The 26,222-nt window shown below is 45.4% G+C and overlaps 1 protein-coding gene across 15 annotated transcripts in view; it reads left to right on the top strand.

The window, feature by feature from the left end:
• The first annotated feature begins 9,089 nt into the window (after nucleotides 1-9,089).
• Nucleotides 9,090-26,222, top strand: part of DNM1 (dynamin 1) — a 71,095-nt gene continuing 53,962 nt past the window's right edge. For all 15 annotated transcript variants that reach the window (XR_010375661.1, XR_010375662.1, XR_010375663.1 and 12 more), the window contains exon 1: nucleotides 9,090-9,425. Coding sequence is in view for 11 of the 15 variants with exons in the window: in XM_064468877.1 (XP_064324947.1) it covers nucleotides 9,265-9,425 (161 nt within the window). In the remaining 4 variants the exon portion in view is untranslated. The remainder of the gene's footprint in view (nucleotides 9,426-26,222) is intronic.

The raw sequence follows: 26,222 nt of genomic DNA on the forward strand, positions 1-26,222 counted from the left end.
GCTTGCGACACCTCCATTTCTCATCCCCCGCGCTGGAGCGGGGTCCCCTGTCCCTGGAGGGGCTGGGAGGGGCTGGACACCATCTGTCCAGGGCCGGGCAGGGGAATGGAATAAACGGCTGAAGAGGGGGAGCAGATGGCATCCAACAGCGTGGGGTTTCTGTTCTTTGTTTTTTATTTTTTTTTAATAGTCATGGGGAATCTTTGGTAACCGGCTCTCACCGAGGAGATGGAAGAAAAACAACAGCCTCTGGCCATTTGCTGTGGTCACATCTTGGCAAGCCTGCCATGAGAACTGGGAAGAAAACAGGGACTTTTGCAATATTACTCTGTGCTGTAGACTGAGATGACTTTTCTAGCAGGCCCTTTTGTGTGTGTCTGCAGCAAAACCTTTCTTGCAGCACCTGTTTTCTGAAAGTGAATTACTTTTAAGGGTGTTCAGTACACATGGCCTCTGCATGAAAAAAAATAACAACTGTCATTTCTTCTTATACTACACCGAGCAAGGGTAAAGATGCATTTCTGCTCTTCGCCATTCCAGAGAATTCATCCTGAAATAATTCACTTTATAGTATTATTCATGCCAATAAAGACTACTTGATTCATTAAAGGCCTCGGGATTGATTTTTAGCTGAAAGCATTGTAAGCTGAACACAGTTACTGGTGATACACAGTTAGCATTAATAATTTTCAACACAGCAGCATATGTTGATTTTTCCTTTGGGCCTTTTTATACCATCCTGATTTTACAATAATCAATCTGGAGATGACCACCCATATTAATCAATGACTGACCATGTTATTGCCTGGAGTCCTTTATCCAGTCACAGCTGTCTGCACACAGATAAAATGCTCTCCTGTTAGGCATTAAAGCTTAAGTATCCCAGAAAGTACATACATGGAGTGGGAAAACATACGTGGAGTCTTTTTCAAATAATTTTGCATAATTGATCTTCTTTGCTCCCATAATCATGCTGTTACAAGAGCTACCAGTTTGCAGTGGTAGCGGGGAGGGTTATTTTTATGATCCTACAAATGTCAAAATATTAGCCAGACAGGCAAAAGACAGAATTCAGCTTGTTGGAATAACCTTACACCTAAAATTGATGTCTCCTGTTCTTATTTCTGCAACTAAAGTTCTTTTAAATATTCTTTGTATGTAATATTTGGAAATCTGCAAAGCAGCATGTTAATGAGATATGTAAGTAACAAAGTCTAGAGGTTTTTTACTGTTAGATATTATATTCTGACAGTGTGGAAGCTAGCCTCAAAGCCTGGGCTTTCTTCTGCAAGGTCCCGTACAAAAATTATTACATAAACAGCCCTCAGTAAGAGTTTATGAACATAAGCCTGCAAGTGATTGCACAGGTATATATATACTGCATTGAACACCAGTCTAGGCATGGATTTAGTCCTGTGCACACACGATGCAAGGCAGTGTTAGGGCTGTAGGAAACAAAGACACCTGCAGCTTTTTCAACCTGCAATCCAAAGGTTGATCTTCAGAGATGCCTTTATGTGCCAGACATAAGCATCATACCTACCAGAGATGGTTTGACTGAATCCAAAGGAGAAGGCTCCAGGCTCAGCTAATCGCACTGTTCAGTTTGAAAGTCATACAGAGAGCTAAGGTAACAGCACAGTAAATTGGGCTAGGATGTTCTCTTTCATTGCAGGCAATAAACGAGCGTGTCTTAAACTGACGGCCAAAGGGTACTTGCTGTTGGTGCCCACTGAGCATTGGTATGTAGACCTGGAGCTCTCATCCACTGACAGTTGTTTTTTCCTGTGAGGAACACCTCCCTTTCAATTATTAAGCAACTTGCAGTGCAGCATGTGGTGGTAAATATATGTCATTATGTGAGAATACATGGAACCTTAAAAACAGTGCTGCAGTACAGGCTACATCATTTATACAAGTAACAACCTTGGTATTCATTAGGCTCAGGGATGGTTTCACAAATGTGTCTCATTGACAACGGAACAAATGAAACAAAGTAAGAATTACAAGGTCAAGGTAAGAAGATGACCCAGAAAGTACCCTGCAACACAGTACCCTGCAATTCGTGCCCCTGTACTTGGCACTGGTGAGGCCGCACCTTGAATATTGTGTTCAGTTTTGGGCCCCTCAGGATAAGAAGGACATTGAGGTGCTGGAGCATGTCCAGAGAAGGGCAACAAAGTTGGTGAAGGGTCTGGAGAGCAGGTCTGATGAGCAGTGGCTGAGGGAGCTGGGGTCGTTTAGTCTGGAGAAAAGGAGGCTGAGGAGAGACCTTATCGCTCTCTACAACTGCCTGAAAGGAGGCTATGGTGAGGGGGCGGTTGGTTTCTTCTCCCAAATTACAAGCAATAGGACAAGAGGAAATGGCCTCAAGCTGTGTCAGGTGAGGTTTAGATTGGGAATTAGGAAATATTACTTCACTGAAAGAGTGGTCAGGCATTGGCACAGGCTGCCCAGAGAGGTGGTGGAGTCACCATCCCTGGAGGTGGTAAAAAATGTGTAGACGTGGCACTTGGGGACATGGTTTAGGAGGCCTGGGGGTGTTGGGGTGACAGTTGGACTTGATGATCTTAGAGGTCTTTTCCAACCTTAATGATTCTATGAATACTGAGATTATCATCATCAGAGTTGTTGGATCATCACTATAAGGCAACCTGCATTACACCTCTGTATGATTAGATCAGGGTTATGAAATTTCTCAGCAGATAAGGGGACAGACCATATGAATGCTTTTTATTCAGGCGCTGGATTGCATTATATAGGCAAGTTTTTGCTGGGCTATATGAATTTATTCCAGGGGCCAGGTCAAGCAGGCAGATAACCAGACATTTCTGGTTTACAACGCGACTGGACTGTGCAGTTGTATGTTTTAATTTGGGGTCTGAGAAACAGTTGGTATGGAACCCTTGATGAAGCTGTATACATTCGGATTTTCAAAAGCAGTTGCAGTTTCTCAGTGCCTATGAGACCGCCGAACAACTGTGGTGCCCACAATTTCCTCTGCAGTCCACAAGAATGGTGTTATTACTCATGCGTTTCACTAGGACGTAAGTAGTTCTCACTGTAATGTCTTTAAACCTCCCAAACTCCTTGGAGAAAAAGACATATGGAGCTTCAAAGTATTTTTTCCTCCTGCATTTGGGGCCTGTCCATTGAAAGGATGGGTCAAGTTTCACCAGACCTGCTCTGAACAGCTGATATTAATTACTGGAGTTAGACTGTTTTCCATGTCTATTTTATCCAGAGGAAGACTGTATTCATACATGTGAAAGCAGTAGCACACAACATTTCAAAGCAAAATGATGTGTGCATTAAGGGATATTTGCACCCACTCTTTGTTCTATTGCTCTAGAAACCTATTCCCGGTATTGCGTGATTGGCAGGGCAGGCCCACAGGATATAAACTAAGATCCTGGTTTTGTACTGGTTTTGCCACACGGCAAATCAGCTTCTATCAGTGATTTTCAGTCTCACAAAGTAAAATATATTCCAGGAACTACTTCGTATCATCTCACTGGATGTGGAGAGCACAGAGAACTCGGCTTTGTTGCTCTTAAAATATTAATTTAAGCTCACATCCATGCCCAGATCCCTTTCCTAATGGACTATAACGTGCAGTTTATTTCTTTCCTTACGTATATTCTGGCTTCTTTGGAGTCACACTAAAGTTAAACCTGACCCCATGTCTCATACATTAGATTTACCTTCTTTTACCTCTTTTTGAGGGATTCTCAGGCCAGTTCAGCAAATTACCTGTTTCAGAACAGAAGAGAAAATGAAGAAGCGTTTCAGTATTTTATTCTGCAAAGACAGGCTCTATATTCAAAAATTTAAAATTAAAGGCTGCTTTTCTTTCAGACAGATTTTCCAAGCAATAGGAAAATTAGAGAAACTTTTTCTTCCTGAGTAACTGATACCATGAGAGATCAATGATGTTACTATGGTATCATTGCTACTATAGTAGCATTCAAGTACCTATAAATTAGATACTTAAATTGTTCCTATCTCTATAATCAGCTTTACATAGTGATGTAAATTTAAGATGCTAATTTTAATTAAGTTTTTTGAACTATTCGTCAGCTGTACAATGTATTCTATATTGGTACAGACATGGACAATCCTAGCCCTGCTTCTTTGTGGAATGTCTGTTCTAACCTCTGCTTGTAAACATTCCATTTCAATTCTTACCTGTGTTTATGAACATTTTTTAGGAACCCAAAGGACCAAGAGTGTCCACTTCGTGAACCACTGTGAAATGTTCTGAACATTCACACTCTGCCTGGAGTCAACAGAAACAGCCTGCAGATAACTAGGAGAATCTTAAGCTAATTGTATTCTACATTTTTGCCTCTTTTTTCCTCTGACAACTAGATGTGTTATTTTTCGCAAGGGCAAGGAACGAGGGACAGAATCCAGCACTCAAGTGTCTGTTTCTAATTATGCTAACTAAACTGGGAGCTCTATTTGCATGAGGTGACAAAATCAGCATACAAAACTGTCATTATGTTGATAGCCATACATAGAAACACACATAGTTATGCCCACATGCATTTTTAGGGATTCACATTAAAGTACATCCAGAAATATTTATAGCACCTGGGGGGAGAAATCTCTCATCCTCGTCATTTTTCTTTGCTCACGTTTTACATTTTTCTAGCAAGGTAGAAAGAAGTAGATTTTTCCTGTCCACTCCAGTTTATAAAATGCCTTTTTATTTCAAAAGCATTACAGTTTTTCAGTATTTCCCACAAAGGATGATCACTTGGTTGTTTTTCCTCTTGTAACTGCTGCATGCTGCTGCACAAGTCACAGGTGGGAGGTATTATAGAATCAAAAGGCCTGTTTGCTGCTAACATCCTTGCAACTCAGTTTCTTGCAGGAGAGAAAATGGAAGGCTTTAGGAGTGATTCTGAGTGCCTGTAGTTCTCTTTTTCATCAACGGGAGGTGTAAAACCTACACCTCCTTTTCTAAAGCTGCTCAAACCCCAAGCCTCACTGTCTCTTACGCTGTTTGGGTCTCTCCAGGCTGTGTGATTACAATTGCTGCAGGAGCTATTAGATAGACTTCACGATATCAGCGAGCACTTATAGGGGTAACGCTGCAGGCATACACTGTGGTCTCATTTGCTTACAGGCATCTCTGCAAGACAGGGGAATCGGGAGCACTTTTTGTGCATCTTACAGCTTTACACTAATATTGATCCGCTGAGAAATCTATGTAAAGTTTGCCAATATTTCTGCAGGGTTTTACTACTTCCACTACCCCTTTTCTTCCTTTCTTGTCTACCTGGAGAGCACCCTGTTTACTCCCTCCTGTCCCTCCAGTGCACTTTTGTCCTTTAAGACCACAATAAGTTAGACAAAGGACCCCCTTTAACCCCTTCAAAGGGCCACATTTCCTAAGCACTAAATAGCAGTTTCACAGAAAAATAAAACCAGAGAATAGATGAAAGAATACCTGCAAAGTAGTCATGCTTGAGCCTTTCTGCTGTACTAGCTCCTTGTCTGGCAGCGTGAACCTTATTTTACCCCCCCTATAATCTTCAATATCAACTGTTAACATACTGTACTTTCAGTATTCTTTCACAAACCTTTCTCAATGCAAATGTATTAATTTAATCTTCGTTTTCCCAGAATATGATACAATCCTGAATTATTATTTCTGGACAGAAGTGGGCTCACCCAGAACAAAATACCTGCTTCAAATGCGAATCAGGGAGCAGAAAACAATACTTGCAGGTTGATGTTTCTATTGTTAGCAAAACATTGATGGCCACAATCAATTATAGCTATTTTTGTGGAAGCATTAAAGGCAGGTTTGGATTCATAGGGTGGAGTTGGGGGACAAGAAGTGGAGCAAAGTAAAGTTGCATACGTGCTAGCTAACACTGTTGTCAGGGAACAGCAAGAGCAGGGCAGCTTCCCGGGGGAAGGGGAGGTAGGACCCAAGGGATAAATCCCACAGATAGGAGGGGCATTACCAGCCAGGGCCCAATCCCACAGCACCCAAAGAAGGCAGGTAGGACAGACCAAAGATAACAACTAGGTCTAGCAGGAAGTCCAGATCATGAGGCAGGCCCAACATCAAGCAGAGATACCAACCTGCAGGCTAGGTTTAGGACTAAGTCTGGTGATCTCCAGGGAACATCCATAGTAATGAGACTGAGCCAAGGAACCAGCCTATAAGTTAAAGTCAGAACCAAAGACTCCAGGGGCATATAAGGCTGCAACTAAACCAAAAACTAACACTTCTCCATAATTCATCAAGGACTGATAGCCCTGGGCTGAGCTTAAACAGAGCTGTTGGACGTACAGATGTGGGGAGAGGCTCCAGGTGAGGCTGGTCATGACCATTAGGCTTATTAGTACAGCTGTTATATTACGGGAGATGACTGCAGTGATATAGCTGGGCAGTCTTTCCCTGTATTGATGTTAGAACTGTGTGGGTGACAATAACCTCTGGGAAAAGGACAATTTTCTTCTTGTGGTTTCTCAAATAAAGCTTCAAAGATCCTCATGGTCTGAGGGTCTCTGAGCACCAGTTCTGACCCAGGGAGGAAGATGACACTGTTCCTTTTGCAGTGACCTCTAACAAGGAACAGCTATCCACTTCTAAAGGAAAAAATAATGTTGTGGGTTTTTTTTCTCCAGGTTCCTTCAACATCAGTGATCAGAATAGCTGCACAGATGCTCAAAGACTTTTGTCCACAGTCTATACTGAACTTGCTAAGCTTGTTTCTTGAGATTTGCAGGGCAATTTGCTTAGAGGAAAACACAGCATCGGCAGCCCCCCAAACAGTCCACGTGTGCCCTGCAATGGTGTTACCAACACAGATGGAGCAGCTCCCTTCCCTTCCTTCAGTGTTTTTACCTGCACACTGGTGATGTTTTCAGAGCATTTTCCTTGGGCATCTTCACTAGCTGAGTGAGGCAAATTCACCCCTCAGCATAGTTGTTCCAGTTTCTCTGTATGCCCAGGTAGGTATTTTTGCATGAATCACATTTGATGGACATCTGTGAGATCTTCCTTAGAATCATTATAACTAAAAAGTTGCTGTTTAAAACAAATATACAGCTCAAAAACTGTTGCAGTTTTTTGTTATTCCTTTCCCCCACCACCCCCAGCTCTGTCTGAGCTGTGAACAAGAGTACTGGGTAGCACGAACCGAGAGGTGTTTGAAATGCAGCATTCTCTATCCTCCTGAGTCACTGCTAGCCATCAGTTTCTCTTCTGAACACTTGTTTTCACTGCTATACTTTCAAATGAAATACAGCTTCACATTATATTCCTGTTAAAAATCTAGCCCTTTCAAAAACCAAAAATCAGTTTCCTCATTATTGTAGACAAATGATTTTTAAAAGCAAAAGCTAAGTACATAAAATGAAGCAATTGTTTGTGTTTCTGTAAAACAAACATAGCAACAACATCATTGACAGAGCCACAAACAGAAATTGATGTGGTTTTCATCCATGTTTGAATGAAGATGAAGCAGCAGAAGTGCAGTAGTATTTTTTACCAGCCTCCTGTTTGATATGAAGTATTTAGTGTGTTATGGCAATTTTAAGAGTGCTGTCCTGGCCCAAAACACTCCTTTACAGGTATGTCAGCCACCTTTAACAGATACTGTCACCAAACGGCATGGGTGTATCAACTGAACTGTATGGGTATAAAGACCAAACTGTGTGGGTGTAGTAACCAAATTGACCAAATCATACCTGTACGTTGGCTGCACTACATAGATATAACGTGAACCCTACACAGATGGACTGAACCCTACAGGGACAGTGACCCAGCATTATGGGCTCACAGAGAGGTAGAGCAATGGAACCAGGCAGGCACACCGACTGACTGAACCGTGGGGCACGCCGACTGACTGAACCAGGCAGGCACACCGACTGACTGAACCGTGGGGCACGCCGACTGACTGAACTGTGGGGCACGCTGACGGACTTAGCCAGGCAGGCACGCCGACTGACTGAACCGTGGGGCACGCTGACGGACTGAACCAGGCAGACACACCGACTGACTGAACCATGGGGCACGCTGACGGACTTAACCAGGCAGGCACGCCGACTGACTGAACCGTGGGGCACGCTGATGGACTGAACCAGGCAGACACACCGACTGACTGAACCATGGGGCACGCTGACGGACTTAACCAGGCAGGCACACCAACTGACTGAGCCGTGGGGCACGCTGACGGACTGAACCAGGCAGACACACCGACTGACTGAACCGTGGGGCATGCTGACGGACTTAACCAGGCAGGCACGCCAACTGACTGAACCGTGGGGCACGCTGACGGACTGAACCAGGCAGGCACACCGACTGACTGAACCGTGGGGCACGCTGACTGACTGAACCAGGCAGGCACACCGACTGACTGAGCCGTGGGGCACGCTGACTGACTGAACCAGGCAGGCACGCCGACTGACTGAACCGTGGGGCACGCTGACGGACTTAACCAGGCAGGCACGCCGACTGACTGAACCGTGGGGCACGCTGACGGACTGAACCAGGCAGGCACACCAACTGACTGAGCCGTGGGGCACGCTGACGGACTGAACCAGGCAGGCACACCGACTGACTGAACCGTGGGGCACGCTGACGGACTGAACCAGGCAGGCACACCAACTGACTGAGCCGTGGGGCACGCTGACGGACTTAACCAGGCAGGCACACCAACTGACTGAGCCGTGGGGCATGCCGACTGACTGAACCAGGCAGGCACACCGACTGACTGCACCCCGGGGCAGCCGACTGGGCCACACATGTACACCAGTGGGCCATACCGGTGTGCCAACCTGCCGCACACAGAGGCCACGCCACCACACAGCCCCCGAGGCCTGGTGACAGCCTGTGCTGCTCTGGTTTTGGGGGAGTGAGCTGGCCCGTTCCCAGCGTCTCGGGGCGCAGACCCCGGCGCCATCCCCAACCTCAGAAGAGGGGGTGCAGGAGGGCTTTGCCGCCGGCCGCCCCGCCTCAGCGTCCCCCCTCACCCGCCCGGACTACATTTCCCAGAACGCAGCGCGGCACCGGCGCCCTTAAGGCCCCCTGGCGGCGGCGCGCGGCCATCGGCAGGCTCGGCGGGGCGGGCTGAGGCGAGCCGAGCCCAGGCGGGAGCGGGCGGTGTCGAGCGGGGCGGAGGGCGCGGGCTGCTGCCGGTGCCCACCGGCCGGGACGGCGAGAGCCGGGATACCCGCCGGTGAGGGAGCGGGAAGGGTTAGTGTGAGCTCGCCTGTGCGAGGTGCCGCGCCGCAGCCATGGGGAACCGTGGGATGGAGGATCTCATCCCGCTGGTCAACCGGCTGCAGGACGCCTTCGCCGCCATCGGGCAGAACGCCAACCTCGACCTGCCGCAGATCGCCGTGGTGGGGGGGCAGAGCGCCGGCAAGAGCTCCGTGCTTGAGAATTTTGTCGGGAGGTAAGGGGGTCCCTGGGGACTGTGCGGGGTGCATGGACAGGGCTGCTGCGTACACGGGCGCAGTGGCTGGATGCACGGGCAGTGCGGTGCAGGGGCACAGCGGCAGGATGCACGGGCAGTGCGGTGCACGGGCAGGGCGGTGCGGGGGCACAGCGGCAGGATGCACGGGCAGTGCGGTGCACGGGCAGGGCGGTGCGGGGGCACAGCGGCAGGATGCACGGGCAGTGCGGTGCACGGGCAGGGCGGTGCGGGGGCACAGCGGCAGGATGCACGGGCAGTGCGGTGCACGGGCAGGGCGGTGCGGGGGCACAGCGGCAGGATGCACGGGCAGTGCGGTGCACGGGCAGCGTAGCTCACCAGTAGCACTGCTGGGTGCGGGCGCAGTGTGCGGGCAGCGCAGTAGCGGGGCAGTGCTGCAGGACGCCCGGGCGCTGCGGTGTAGGGGCAAGGAGGGGCGGAGGAGGGCTCCCCCGCCTCGGAGGGGGGGAATCTCCGCAGCGGGGTCTCCGTCTTTACCTCCCCTTGGGGGCCAGTGGAGCCCCCCCAACCGGGATGTGCGCCCCGGCCGTTGCATAACGGGGAGGGCTGAGATGTCAGTGGGGACCGGCCCCTTTCCCTGCCCTGCTCGGTGAGGGGCAGCCGGGCCGGGGTGCTCCCCTCCGCGGGGCTCTGAGAGATGGGTGCTGTGCTTGGAAGGGCGAAGGGGCTGGGGGGTGTTTAAGTTTAATCTGCTCTGTCCCCCTCCCCCAGCCCTGTCTCGCTGTCCTCCATAGCGGATGCCATGTCAGAAGCTGCTGGGAGGCTATAGGAAGGACAGGGTTATCTCCCTCCTATATGCTCAAATCCCCGGGTGCTACCATTTTGTGACAGGCAATATACTGGTGCCTTCCCTTCATGTGACCTTCGCATTCATCATCTGCAACTTGAGTAAATTGCAGACCGCGCCGCCTGGTTATCTGCTCCAGTGTAGACACACAACACCTGGGGTGGGGGGTTGTTCTTCAGCTTGTTTCTGGCCTGGTTAATTAATTGTATTCAGTGATATACAGTTCTAGTTATCAAGGTATTTTTTTGGGCTATGAGGGGCTTGTCCTCATTGTTGCCGGTGACTTGTCCTAAAAGCAGTGACTGCTGTGGTACCTGGTCAGATGCTTGTGTGGGTTTTTCTCTTTCAGCAAGCTGGATTTATGATATCCATTGGATGTCGTTTCCCCACCCCCAATTTTTCTTTTAAGCTGTTTGCTGCCGGATGGCTTATAAAGCTTTTCTACTGTTGGAAAGCTCTGCAGTGTGTATGAATTTTTTGTTTAGCTGTGAGTAGCCCCAAATTTGGGACTGGTGCAAGGGCAGCCTTGAGCAGGGAGTGCAGGGTATGCTGTGTGTACTAGGAGGAGGGCACAGAGATTGTATCTGGTGCAAAGAAAGCATGGTTGGAATAGCATTGAAATAAGATTTTTTTTTTTTCTTTGCTATAGGTATATGTTCAAAGAGTTTGGAATCCTTTCTAGCTAACTTCCAGCAGTCCATGCATCCCCCAGGGATGCTGGGAATCGTGCCAAGGGAACGACGTTGCAGGAACACATTTTATTGAGCCTCAGATCATAGACCAGGATCCACTCGTTTGTCCACAGGCACAGGAAGAAAATGACGATTCCTGCCACCAAAGTGAAAAACTTGCTGTGCTGTAGCTTTCTAAAAAGGGGAAAATAGGTGTCCTGAAGTATGTGAGCAAAATGGGTTCACCTGTTGGCTCTGTTTTCATGCTTTCCAAGTACTGGCAGTCTAACCTTGTAAATCCTTTTTAGAGGATCTATGCAGCTAGTGCTGCAGTGGCGTAATGTATAATGTATGGCTGTCAGGCCAGGGGAGGGTTTGTCAAAGGACAGTTAGTGTATTGGGGGTACACTGCCCGCTGTTCCTTTAGACTGAGCAAACAGAAGGAGATATACTAATCCTTGGTGCATCTCCACTGGCACCAATTGTGAACTGGGGATTTTTATCTGCCTGGTGGAGAGCAAATTAATTAAATTGTCTTCTGTCTCTTTCTGATGACCCCTGTCCCAGGAGAACTTGTGACCTCACTGTGTCCCATCAGTTGTCTCTCTAGCAGCAAGTTATAGTGCTGTGGCTTTTAGAAAATGAAATAATGAAGGGTCCCCTGAGCATAACTGAGAGACCTGTCTGTAGAAAAGCATTTAGAAGAAATAATTGGAGTGCAAATGGAAAATATGTCAAAGGGAAGAGTTCTTTCTCCATTTGATACCCTTGAGCACTGGCTAGTTTAGAGACTGGTAACATGAGACATCTTACCACAGAATGTATGTGTATGCTGCAAATCCCAATCCTGTTAAAATGATGTTGGGTCCCTGCTGTAATGTCTAGTCTCTTTTCTTTTTGTGTGGGTATAGGAACTGTGATAAGCTATGGAAATAGTGCCCAGAATAAGCAAGGTTCCTCAATGTAATTATGATAGGGGCTGTTTTCTTGTCTGAATAGGCATAAGAAGAAATTGTGTGTTGACCTACTGTGTAAATACAATTATTGCTGCAGTGTGGACATGACATATGTCACTGCTCCAGCTTGATACCAGGATGGTGGTGCAGCTATTGCTTAGCAGCTGCTCATTGCACAGTGAATATGAGTGCTGATGAGTTTTTCTGAGTGGATGGAAATTTGTGCAAGAACAAATGCTGATGCAGTTGGTACTGAGTGACTGTGCTTGATGGGGATGCTTCAGACGAGGGTCTGGAGGCCCTGCCAGGGCTGGCTTCCCTGCTCAGTACCTGCGGGGCTCTGTTCAAATTGTCATCAAGGCATGTTCACATAGTAGGGCAGCACACTTGCCCCTGCTGCCAGAGCTAGCCTGTGGCTATGCAGGACTTCAGTCTAGGGCTGCTGCTGGCACCTTGCATAGCACTGAATCCCACGCATGCAGGAAACCTCAAAGCACAGGGGGATGCTGACTGGAATTGATGTTTAGTTATACTTCTTACCAAACAAATATTTTTTTTTTTCTTCCTGAATGCAATGGCTTACTAGTTGCTGCTAATTAGTCTTCCAGTGTCACTTACTCTGTTGTTAACAGATTATCCAACAGCGCAGAGCCTGTATTTATAATACCAGATGTCAGTGTGGCTGCTATGTGTGCTTTTGCTGCCGGAGACTCAGCATGGTGACTAGGATACTGGCTGATGGTGTTAAAATCACTGAAGAGAAGAGAGAAGCCATGTAGAAGCCAGACAGGTGACATATCTCTTCATAGACTAGTTTATCCTGGGCCCCAGAACTGGAAGGAAGGTTCATTGGGTCAGCTCCAGGCATGTCCTGTTGGTGTGGTTATAGGCTTGTAGGATAACTCAGGTTGGAAGGGACCTCAGCAGTCATTTAGTCCATTCTTATGGTGGTGTTACTTCCCTGCTGCCACTTCTCTTAAACTAGAAGGCCTTAGAGCAGGCACCAGTACCAGAAAAATTGGTCTGATAAAAAGAACAAAGCATGTGGTATGTACTAATTTGACTTGAGGGAACCCAAACGACCAAGAAGGGGGGATGTGCAAGACAGCCCACAAAGCTATTTGTAAAATAATATATGTTCATGCCACTCTCATTTTGCCATGTGAAAATAACCCCCCCAACTTATATTTGTTATAATCCTAAGGTCTTAGAGCATTGTTACATAAATCCTTGTATTTGAAGGAGTATTACTGTTACCTCTACTTCACAAACAGGAAAAACCGAAAGCACTGGGCTGTGTTCAGACGGCTGCATAAATGCCTGTGCCTTATGTTCTTGTTGTCTGATCCAAGGCAGTGTGCTGCTCAGCCCTGCTAGGACAGCTGCATTGCTCTTCATGGAGAAAACAAGGCATCTCTGACTTCTGGAGAACAGATGGTTTAAGGGGGCTGCTGAGGAGGCAATGACTAAGGACTGGGAACAGTAGGTGGAAGGACTTGAATGGTGGAAGGATTTGAATGGAGGTGTAACCATATCATTTATGATCAAGGGAGCTAAGCAGTTCCAAAGTTGTGGGAAGTGAATCAGGGTTTACTTGACCCCAGACCTGAGCATTACCCCAAAAGCATCCTCTCTTAGGAGCTTTTATGTCCCAAACCAAATAGTGGCACTTAGCAGTCTGTCACCAGGCTCTGATGGTATGTGCTGAATTAGCTCATCTTTGTACGTTGCCTGGAAGGAAATTGGAGGCAGACATAGACCTAAACTCAACTGTGTTGGGCTAACCCTGCCTCTCCTAGCAAACTGAAATTTCAGCGTGAGTAAAGGAGCAGGGGAAATGCAGTGTTGCAATGCCTGTGGCAGTGGTGAGGATAGGTACCTATTAAGCTTGGTACTTGTGCTACAGTAATTGCCTTGAAAAAAAAATAAACAGGCAAGGGGCAGGCAGCATGTGCTGCAACTGTGTCTTTGCCTTGCAATGTCACATACTGACAACACAAAGCTAGATCTTGAAGCCACAGAGTTTAGTTTGGCTTCAGGTATAACTTTGAGGAGCAACTTAATATCATCATATCTCAATTTTCCCTAGCCATTTAGAGATACTTACACCCCCTAGATATGAGGAGGGTATGCCTTTGGTTAGTTATGGGAAGCTTCTCTGGCAAAATACCTTCAGAGGCCAACAGCAGTATTTAGCAACAATCTAGAAGTGAAAGATCATGTAGGGATGCATATAGAGATGCAGATACTTGGCTTGTTCAGATACCGTAGGAAAACTGTTTTGTCAACGATCTTTGTGCTTTTAAGTTCTTCAGGCTTCTGCTGTAGTATGTGCTTTGTGAGCTTGAGTGCTAGGAAAAGAACTGAGGGTTTAAATCTTCTAAAAACCATCACTATGTTATGTATAGGTTGAGGATGTCTGCTGTACTGGGTAATGCTGAGCATCAGTGCAGTACTTTGGTGGCAGTTTTAAATTTAAGCAAGAAGATACACTGGCTAACTTGCTCTGCTCTGGCCACAAAAGGGGTCCTTAAATATGATTCTTCTCTTGTTCTCCTTTGAGATACATTTACATGCCCAGAGTGGTGGCAGAGAGAGTAATCCAAGTCATGGACCCTTAGTTGTGTGGTAAATACACCTGTGAGCTGGCCAAATGCTGTTATGTATTTGCAAGTTAAATACATAGGCATTGCTTGGGAACTGACTTACTTAGTGTTGCAGAGTCTGGTGTAAGAGCCAGGACTAGGATTCTGTTTAGAGAAATAATGGTCAAATAATAGTCCTTCAAATTGTAGCAAGCCTCTAATCTTCAGTGAAGAAAATACCTATTTTCATCTGGGATTAATTGGGGAAGGAAGAGAATATGGAGCACTGGGGGAAATGGATAATGCGTTACAGCAGACCGCAAGATAAAATAATTTAACTTAAGAGAAATCTGTACAGCTCTGAGCAAACACTGTGGGAGGAGGAACGCTAGGAGGGGATACATAATTATGTTAAACCGTAACATAACATGGATGGCTGTAAGGGGGGGAAAAAAGCATGAATCTCAATGTTTGTAGATTCAGCAGCAGCGTCTGCCTGTATTTGTCCTCTGACTACTTGCTTTAATGTTATAGGTGTTGGCTCAAATAAACACACGAGTGTGATATCTTTTCTACTTCCTGCAGCAGCTAGATGTTCTCTGCAGATCTTGCTGTCTGACTGTATTCTTCAGCTTAACTCTTTAGTGATAATCTCATACTTCTGGTAACTGCCCACTAGCCATTATTCACTAGGAAAAGAGATCCTTATGGCATGTCTCAGATCATATCAGAATTTACCCAAGGAAAGGAAACCAGCTGTATCTCCAGTTCGGAAGCTGATGCTCAGTGTTGTGCATGTTGGGGCTTGCCTGGATCTACTGTTGTGTGAAAATGACAGGTTACGTTGTCATTGCTGGAATTCATCACCTGATAGCTGGCACATCAGAGGATGCCTTCTTCGCTAGTGTGGGCTCTTTCTTGTTACCGTAATAATCCTCAGGTTGGGAATCTTAGAACATCCTGAGCTTACTGTACCTGAGTCCTTACTGTACTTTGAAATAGGTAAGTGTTGTGGAGTTCTTGTGCGTTTACTCCATAAACAGTATGCTGTGATTTAGGGCTGTAAAGATCTGCAAAACCATTGGGGAAAGAAGTCACAAGTTCCCAAAAGCATTCCTCTGTGTTAAAACTCTCAGCTGTTACTGTTTTTCAAAACTTTTCACACAGTAAAAAAAAAAAAAGGCAAAGCAAAGACAAACTTGTTTTTAAAGGCTGCTTATTGTTTTCAGAAGCCATAGTTCAACACCTAGCTGGGGATGCCAAGTCAAGTCCTTGAACCTGACTTCTCCTGATATTCCAAGCAGGCAGAACTCCACTAGACTTAAATAGAAGGTGTGGGAGTCTGTCTGCAGCACCTCCTATCTGAGGCAGCTTCTGAAAATGTTATTCTAAGGCAGGAACTGAATCCTATTCCTGGTCTGGTGAATTACTGAATGTCCCTACTTTGTACTTCAAGTTTGAGCCTGTCTGTACAAGTGTGAGTAAAAATTCTTCTGAGTGAGGATTTCTTAGCATCTTTAAGGTGAATTTTTTGAGGAGAAATGGAAGAAGTTGACAACTTATGCTAAGCTAATCAAGAAAACAGTTCTTGCTGTGTTCTAGCTACTGGGGTGAAACTTAATTTGCTGCTCAAGGCATCAGAATTATTAGACAAGAGCAAACCCATGTGTGCTCCACCCAAGCAAGCCAATACTCAGATTTTTGTTTTGGGCAGTGCATTTGAGTGGCAAAACTAGAAGAATTACTGAAGGGCTGGCAGGCAGTCACCCAGAAGCATATGGTGTTCAGCCTGTATGCCCAATGTGAAACTGGTTTTGAGGTGGCATTTATGAAATGAAATTTACTGGTAATGTGCAGGGTAAACCTGCTTCCCTGATATGCCACTAAAAAAAACCCAAACCAACCCCAAAACTTTGGGTGTCATACTTTCCTTCTTGGACTCACAGATCTGTAGCCATATGAGTCAGAGTACTGCTAGTTGGGAGGAGAGCTAAAACTAAATCTGGTCCAAAAAAAAAATCTAGTCGTGCATGGTGGGAAAATAGCTCACTAGTGGGACAGTTTCTCATTCTAATTGAAATTTTATTTTCCTGATCTCAGACCTTGTTTTGCACAACCTGATAGAGTGAAAGCTTAAGGTAAAGGAATATTGTCTGGTAACAGGCAGATGGGCATGTTCAGCCTTGAGACGGAGTTCTGTTCTCAGCTCTGAAACTAAATTCTTGTGTGACTAATTTTTTTATACCTCTTTCTCCTCCAGTAGAAAAGAGAGGCTGTTGGTCTCTGTCATGTCATGTAGGTGTATATCATTAATGGACACTTGAAATAACACTAGTAAAGGTTAACCATAAAGTAGGAAACTATTTTTCCTAACAATAAATTAAAGCTCTGCAAGGGAGGTACAGTAATGTCTGCCTGAGCCCTTTGGAAGACCTGCCTGCTCTCCAGAGGTGATGTGCCAAGAGCTTTAGCTGTTCATGCAGCCTCATTTGTCCAATGTTGTTGGTTACTTAGGTCTGCTCTGCAGAGAGGTTGGGACTGATGCGGCCACCTTTGGCTGCTGGCATAGATCAGATACTGTATTTGAGGAGTCAGGGTGATATTAGAAAGCACTGGGAGATGAGAGGTTCCACTAGATGAGCTGGTAGCACTTAAATTTTTGAGCATAGCCTTTTGGAGCAGGGATGGGTAGTGCAGCTCTGTAGAGGAATGAGCCCAGTGTTTTGTCCTTATTGACTTCAGATATTCAGATGGTCTGCTCAGGCCCAGAGGTGGTCAGACTGCAAGCAGGACTGGTTCTGAAAAGCTCCAAAAAGCTATTTCTCTTTATTTACATTTATCTGTGATCCTTCTAAAACATGCGTCATACTTACTTTTGAGTGACATGGAGTCATGAGAATTGGTGCTGGTTTTGGCTGGGGTAGGGTTAATTTACTTCATAGTAGCTAGTATGTGGCTGTGTTTTGGATTTGTGTAGAAAACAGTGTTGATAATACAGGGGTGTTTTTGTTCCTGCTGAGCAGTGCCTGCACAAAGTCAAGGCCTTTTCTGCCTCTCAGCCCACCCCACCCCACCAGCGAGTGGGCTGGGGGGCCACAAGGAGTTGGGAGGGGACACAGCTGGGACAGCTGACCCCAGCTGACCCCAGGGATGTCCCAACACCATGCTCAGCTTATAGAGCTGGGGGAAGAAGGAAAGGGGGGAATGATCAAAGTGATGGCGTTTGTCTTCCCAAGTCACTGTTGCACGTGATGGAGCCCTGCTTTCCTGCAGATGCCTGAACACCTGCCTGCCTATGGGAAGGAGTGAATGAATTCCTTGTTTTGCTGGTGTGCATGGCTTTTGCTTTTCCTATTAAACTGACTTTATCCTAACCCATGAGTTTTCTCACTTCTACTTTTCTGATTCTCTCCCCCATTCCCATTGTGAGGGAAGTGAGTGAGCATCCTATTTAGTGAATACTTTACATTCAGTGTTATTAAAGTGGCTTAGTAATTTTCTTAAGCTGTCTTATGTAGATGGGTAGACAGAACAATTAAATTGCTGACAGTTGCTTCCTGCATGACCTTCAAGCTTGTCACAGCTCCTAGGCTGGTGCTTACTATTATAGATAACTGCTTTTCTTGCCTTCAAGACACAGTACAGGAAGAATGAGCCCTGAGTCTGAAATCTAACAGTGTCTCTGATTGTTCTCTGCCATGTTAGATGCTCTGAAAGCTTTGGCAGACCCAGCCATGACCAAATGGAAGTGAGATGGTATTTCAATCCCTGGTCAGTAGCTTCTTGCAGTTCAGCATAACATGCTTTTTGAAGCATCTTGAAAGCAGACGTTATGCAAGCTCCTCAAGCTGTGTCTTGCTGACTGGAAGCTAACTTGCCAACTTCTGCCACTTTTCTGCAAGTCTTGTGACTTTTACGGTTTTTCTTAGAGCCCTGGGCACAGCAATTAAGCTAACAGAAGAGCAGCGTAGCTTTTGTATTGAGAACATAAATTTCTAACATGGATGTTTGAAAGTATTTTTTTTTCCTTTAAAAGATGCTGTTTCCCTAAGGGCTCCTGGAGACAAGTATAAAGAATCCCAAAACTTCTAAGACCCGCGTTGTCAACTCTTCCCTTCCTAAAAATCAGGGCTTAGTCTTAGAACTATAATCTCTGCTAAAATACTTATGTTGCAGTCACAATGAACAATGAATTACATGAAATGAGGTTTGGAATAAATCCAGTTCCTAACTTGTGACTGAAATGGGAATTGAACTTGAGTCTCTAGGGGTAAAAATACTATTTTAATAATGTATTGCCTCAACAGTCCCCTTTAACACTTCCTTTCCTGTTTCTTATGGCTTTAGGTTGCATTGTTGCAGCTGTGCTAAAGGGTGAAGAGCTAATGCTACCGTAACAAGTATGAGAATTCCTGGGATCCTGTCTGTCATTTTGTGGCTGTGAAACAGTCTTGAAGTAGGAGTAGCCAGTCTAGTATATGGGATGCCTGAGAGAGGACATAGCCAATATTAAAATGATACTGCTGTGGATTTTGGCTGAAGAGCCAGGCACTGTGGCTGTAATGTTGTATAAAAGCTGAGCATAAACTGCAGCTGTATTTCAGAGTAGTTTTTTAGCTGCATTTAGACCCTTTCTCAAAGCATCAATAGGCAGAAGTCTACAGCGATGCTGAGTAGTTGGTTCTCAACATCTGCAAATGTTTTTACAGCAGAGCTAACTTACCCTGGAGAGCACTAGGAAAAAATACTATTTTTGCTTTTTTTGAGAATGGAGATCCAGGGATGGGGGAAGCTGTGCTGAACTCCTTAGAACAAAGAAAGAGGCACCTAAAGGCAAAAATCTTGAAGTCTTTGTTCAGTTCCTCCTCTTTGCCTTCCTGCCACTCTTACATGTGTAAAGGCAGAATAAGTTATGTAGGATCTGGCTCAAGGCTCTGACAACACATTAACAGGCTGTTTCAGATCTGAGAGCTCTTCCTCATCAAAGTAATTAAACCTGTACAAACAGGGGCATATAATAAATATAACTGTCCATGTACCGCCTGCCAGCATAGGAACAATTCTGTCAGTGGGGGAATACATCAAATGACCTGTTAGTTCAGAATTAAGCCAGTAAAAGAAGTTCTAACGACAGAGTTTTTATGCTGATATTTAGCTCCACTGACTTGCTTATGATTTACTCTGAACTTACAGTGCTCTGGGTCAGGATGGGTCCCCTTGATTCTAATACATGTTGGGTTTTCTCTCTTTGTGGCTGCTGTGATCTCTTGAGTAATCTCTGGCTATTTCTTAAGCTGATTGTGCTTTTACTTTTAATAGAAGCTCCTCTATGAATAGCTGGGAATTGCCTGAGCATGGTGGTGGCCTTGAGAGGAGATCTGTCACAGTGGGGTTATAGCTAGAGGTAAGGAGGAGGTTGGTATGTACCAAAATGCAGAGTATGCTCTGGGATTGGTGCATGACATGTCACATTGCAGAGCTGATGCTGCAGCTCCAGTGCTGAAACTCGGGTCACTTCTACATCAGTGCAGCTCTCAGCAGAGATCCCAGCAATGTACTGCTTCCCTCTGGGCTGTGCTACTTTGATTTGATGTTCCAGTTCCTGGACATTACTCTCTGCTTATGCTTGTTCATACAAGATGTGTTTGTTATGCCAGACCTGCAAACTACCTGGCACCCAAACTCTTCTTAGAGAAGGAGGTCCATTTCCTGAATGAGTTTGTGTAGAGTATTGAAAGAATGATATTTAAGGAATACTTACTGCAAAAGAACAAGTGAGGCACTGCATTAGCACTTGATATTTTGCCATATTCTGTTCGGACAAAGTTGAATTCAAACCAGACACCTGGACAGGCAAAAGCAAATGTTACTAGAAATCAGTGTGTTGGTTTGAAGTGGTGAGTGGAAGATACTAGGGGAAGGAATTTAGATAAACCCTTTACTTGTGGAAAACAGGGAAGGGAATGGAAGACTGGCAGTCTCTGGTCTGTTTGTCCAGGTCACTATGCCACAATTTTGCTCTAGGTTCAGAGTGCCCATTAATAGGTAACACCAACTTTCACCCTTCTCTGCTTTTTGAATTTACGCCTTAAGTTCTCCATGCAGACCTAGACTTCTTTAGAAATTCTGTGGATGTGTATCTGTATGTAAACCTGCCTTTTTGTCACCTCCTACGGTCACTGCCTAAACCTGATCAGAGGAAAATGTTCCCTGGGACAGGAGAAGTCCCACTGGTCAGTCAGAAGGACTCTGGCAGATGCACTGGAACCAGCCAGTGCAAGCTCATCTCTTCTGGGACTATTGGACCAACTTTCATTCTGGTATACTCTGAAATGGAGATGTCTTGTGTGGATTTTGAAGTAGACTTTAATGCCTCTGACTTTGCTCTGCACTTGAGGTGATAGCAGTCAGCCTGCTGCTTTTTCTTCAAGGGCTTAAGAAGCAATGCCTCTGCACCATGTTTCCAGCCGGGGTGATCCTAATTATATCTGAAACTGCAGAGGTGCAGTGCATAGCAAGGAGCTTGGCACTGTTCCTGCATATTTCTCGAGGCAGAGCGGAGATATAAATTGGCATCTTCAATTCCCTCTGTAAGACAACCACGCACCTTGGACAAGTTGGTCAGGATGCCCAACTGCAGTATAACTCTGGTACCCCACAGAACTCTTTCCTGCCTGGGCTGTCAGAAGGGAAGCAGCCTGCCACCCCATCCACAACACACACTGCTTCTCACAACTGACCCAAGATAAATTATCAGAGTACATGCATTCAATTTTATAAACCCACCACCCATGTCTGGCCACTAATAGCACATCATGTCTTGAGGTACCACTTCCTTTCCTCATACAGCTTCTCTTTGGGTTTGTGTTAGTGGGCTCATCAAAGTGACTTTGCCTTTTCCAGTGAACTCTAAGTATTCTGTACCCTTTATGGTATTCAGGCTCTGGGGAGACTGTTTCCTCTTCTAGAACACACTGCTGTCTGGGAGTGGAGGTAGTGTCATACTGCAGTGACAAAATGTGCCTTGAGAAATATTTATTCTTCTCTTAGGTCTTGCAGAAAATACCAGGACTCCAAAGGTGGTGGAGTTTTGACCAGAAGTCTATGATGATACTTACCATGGGTATTGGTACCTTTGTCTGCCATTGTACCTGGTTTCCTTCTCTGGAGGAGAGAAGGGCAAAAAGAAGGATAAACCCTTTTTTTATCCAGAGTCCCATGTGATGAATAGCTTGAATATTAGTTACTGCTGCACAGTCTAGTGGCGTCCATGAACACAGGAGAGCCTTTACCATTGGACAGCCTTTAGTCTAGACTCAGCTGCAGCCCGACTCTAGAGAGCTAGGACAGATTAAGACACTGGTGGTGGGAAATAGCAATGTCAGCCAGTTGCTCATTGGTCTTAACATGCATTAATCCTAGGGTATTACTGTGCCTGTGCTTTCCCATCAGTCATTCCTGTCCCAGAGTTTTAGTGTACAGCTTGTCCTTTTGTTTTCTTCCAGATCAAGTTGTAGGCTCTGTACAGGTCATGTTTTCCAGGGCTGCAATCCTACTGTTATGGTAAAGCCAGTATTTGTCAGTGCCAAAGCAAAGCAGAGTTACTGCAGTAGTATGACAGATAAGTGTGGCTTGATAAAGACAAGCAAACCTTTATGGCCATAAAAACCTGTTTCTTCACTACTGCCATTAGGACTGGACTAATCTGATGCCCTAAGGTGGTGTTGATGCCTGGTTTTGTTCTCTTGGAGACTGACTGGACGTTGCAGGGAGATTCTGGAGGTAAAATCTACTTGACTCTTTTTTTTGCCAGGGTATATGTGCTTTGGAGGGAGCAAAAGGAAAACTTGCTTTCATGCTATGATGGTGAAAATACAGCAAGGCAGATGGCAGAAAGGTCTGGTTTACAGCTTCTGAGGTGGAGAATACATCAGGCTAGTGCAATATTTCTTATACCTGTGGCTCTGGAGGCCTCTGGACCCAGCCAGTGCTGTGGTTGCTTTTCACCTGAGTCCTGGTATTGCTACCCAGATCTGGTGTTAAGTTTGACTTTTTTAAAACGAGTGAAAGCAGCCTTGTTTTCTTTCTCCTGGGACTGTAATTGTTGAAATCAAAGATACATTTTTTTTTTTTTACAAATGTGTAATCCTTACTGCCACATCCATTCAGGATATACCGGGCTGCTTATTCCCTTGAGTTCCTGATATTGTCATGTAGAATCAGTGCTGTGTTATTTTTTTACCTATAATATCCCAGAGCAGCAGGCAAGATCCAGGACTTCATTTTCTATTACTCAAAAGATCCCAGAAGAAGCTGCATAGCAGCAGCGCTGCAATTTTCTACTCTCTCAAGATTCTTTCCTTCCCCTGTGCTGCAGCCTAGAGTCAATGCGGCATTTTCTATAATGGGCAGTGACTTTTTGAGATCAGGCAATGCATTGTAGGCTGTACCACACTCTAAATAATCCTCTACAGTAAAATGCAGAGTTCTAAATAATAAAATCCCTTTACAGTTTTTACCTGCAAAAATTCAAAGAGGAAATTGGCTCACAAGTACACTTGAGGTGTTGGAGTGCCCTGTTTTCCTTTCCCATCTGCGTTCTACATGATCATGTATTCTGGGCTAACCCATCTGCAGGAAGATAGCAGGGAGGGATATGGCAGATAAGTCAACCCTCAAAATGGAGGAGGGGTGGGATATTCCTGATTAATTCTCTCACAGCAGAGATGAACTGAAGCAAATGACATCTCGGGTGAGATGGTTGGTTTTCTATGCCAGGAGTACCTCTTCTCCTGCAAACTCGACCTGTAGTTGTAGACACTTCCTTAAAATCTCTCAGCGTCAGCAGCTTGGGGCTGATGCACAGCAGTGAGGGATGCAGGAGCTGTGTGGACATAAAACCGATTTGTTTCTATGGAAACGAGTAGATTTCACCATGTTGTAAGGAAGTGGGAGGGGAATTATCTTTCTGGGCCTGGTTCTGGCTCTCAGATTGGATTGGTTGCTGCACTGCAATTGTAGAGCAGCAACCCATGAAGGGATTATCTGCCTAGTCAGTGATCACAACTAGGGAGAGAAGCTCATGGATCCGGTCAGCTCCAATTGCACGCTTCCTCAGCAGGGATGACACAAGGTGCTGTCGTGTGCCAGGATTCCCAGGGTCACAGCCCTCCGTGGCACTTAAAAGCAAAGAATGTAACCTTGGTCACTCATAGCCAGATAGGAGGCCTACGTTACGGTACAGGCAGCTGTGACTGTATCCTGCCCAGACTTTTAAGTTTGGATGGCTAAGGTGATAAACTGTGCTCATACTTTAGCACACCCTCTTCTAGGCAAGAGGTGAGAACTATTTGTGGTGTCTGCAAGGACTGGGGGAAGCTGAGGTCTTTCAGACAGACTTCAAATGTTGCTTGCTGATGAAATATCCTGTTACACTGGTGTACTGCTTTCAGAAACCCCTAGCATTTAAAACCTCTTTTTTTCTAAAAAGAGTTAATCTTGTGACACCATAGAAGGAATCAAAGCATGAATATAAACATCGATCAACAGGTTCAAATAAGAACAGTTTATACTAAACCCCATACGTTCTTAGTAGTCTGTAGTACTGAGTCTGTTTGAATGGACCCTGCATCCTTGTGCAAGCTGCTAGTTTTAGACTCTGTCCTAAAGCTACTTGCCCATCTAGGCCCCAGCAATGCCTCGAGAGGGAAAGCTTAGATTTCTAGGTAGGAGGAAAGCAGACCACGGAAAACTGGTAAAAATGGTAATGCTTCTGTATGTTTGAGCCTCTTCCCAAGGTATTCCCTTGTCTGTTCTCTCCTTCCCCTCCTATAAATGTAGCGCAGGAGCTGTGTACCCTTCTCTAATGGAGACAAATTCCATTTGCTTGGCTTCTGTCTCCCCTCACTGTGTATAGGGACTTTAGTACATGTTAGAGGAACTGAGTTAGAGATGGAGTGCAGCTCTATCAGAAATTCTTGCTTTATGCTTTGTAACACAGCTAGTGAGTTGATGGGATGTGGTAACCCTTGGTTATGAGTTTGCAGGGGCGCATCAAAAGCAACATCTCTGCCTTACTTTCAGGTTGTCTAAAAATATATATAGTGTACCTCAAGTCAGGCCAGATCCTGCTGTAGGTTCTACCAAGCATAAAGCTAGGGTATACTGGCTTTCTTGGAATTACTGTAGACATACAGCAGCAGAAATTCCTGGGGCAAACTCTTGGCTGTCCCAGTTTACTCTGTGGGCTGGCAGGCCTCCAGGCCGTTGAATAGAAGTGTAATACCTAAGGTGTAAGAATGCTTCTGACCTCCTTGGATGTCTCTTGCCCTGTGGAAGTAGTACAGCTGTGAAGCTCAGTAGTTCTGCATCAGATTAACTTGTGTACAGAGGCACTGGTGCAGCCATGACTTGGCATAATGCATACAGTTGTCTTCCAGATTTTGAAGCTAGTGGAGTGTGAAACCAAAAAATCAGCCCAAATGATTCAAATAAAAATAAAAGAAAAACTTTTTTTCTTATCCCATTGCTTCCAGAGACCTTCATAGAGGTATGTGCAGGAGGGACTGAGCAAGATACAAAGAAGGGAGATACGGAAAGGGTGAATGAGAGAGGCATTGACTGCAATGACTCTTGGGAACCAGTCTGTGCAGTCAGAGATAAGGCAGAAAAGCAGAATTTAGCACACTCTGGAAGAGATTTGGTGTGCTTTGGGAGGGGTAGTGGAGAGAGCTGTTTCTAAGTAAGCATTCACGTAAAAATTGCTATGCAGTTTCCTTTTTACTTTAGCAGTGTTTACAGAGGTGCTGCAGGCTGCATTCTGAACACGGCCCCTGCAGCTGAAGTACCAGTGATGCGAGAGAACATTGTGCAGGGCCTATCCTTTCTCTAGTTGTCTGAGCCCCCTCAGCCAACACTTGATTCAACAAATGTGTTCTGAGTGGGGGAAATATTTTTGATTAATGCCCTTGATATTCAAGGCATGTGGGTCCACCCAGAGACCCACAAGAGCACATAAATATGACAATGCATTTCAGTAACAAAAGGCTTTACCCTACTCTGTAGGAAAGAGAAAAATCTATACCAAAAATTACCAGAAGGTGACAGAGAGGACAGTACTGGAGACTGTCACCTCTGTATATCTAGATCAGTGACCAAGTAATTGTGCTGTGTCTCATGATGAGATGATGAGCCCTGTGGTTGAGATGGAAGCTCATTCAGCTGCTGTCTCTCCATGGCACATCGTTTAGTCTCAAGTGTCAGTGAAACAAACCCCACCATTATGTATGTTCATGAGGAACTGGATTTGACTCGCCAAACTTACTGTATGTAGGCTTTCAAACAGCCAGCCGTGCAGTTTTCTGTGGAAGTGGGTTCTCTTGGAGAGTGCAGGCTCCTGAAAGTTTTCCTGTCTTTTTGGCAAAGCCTGTGATGAGGGGTCATTTTGGTTTTTTTAAATGCTGTCTTTTGCACTAAATGTAGGTTCCCTGTGTGGCTTTATTTACTTCATATATGAACTCTGAACACACCACTATTTCTTACTTTGAATAAAGTGAGAGCACAGCATCGGAAAAAGATGCAGGAGAGCTCCAGAACACTAGGCATCCTGGTCAGTTGTAAAAGGGGAAGAGGAAACAATACAGAAAGGCAATTCTTGCAGTGAGAATCAGAATGTCGGGTTTGGAGCAGGATGTGTGTGTGAACATGTAATACACCTATTTCTATGCTTTTTTTTCTTACAGTGAGTTAGCATAGTGGCT

Source organism: Phalacrocorax carbo, chromosome 18 (genome assembly GCF_963921805.1).
Source record: "Phalacrocorax carbo chromosome 18, bPhaCar2.1, whole genome shotgun sequence".
NCBI lineage: Eukaryota > Metazoa > Chordata > Aves > Suliformes > Phalacrocoracidae > Phalacrocorax > Phalacrocorax carbo.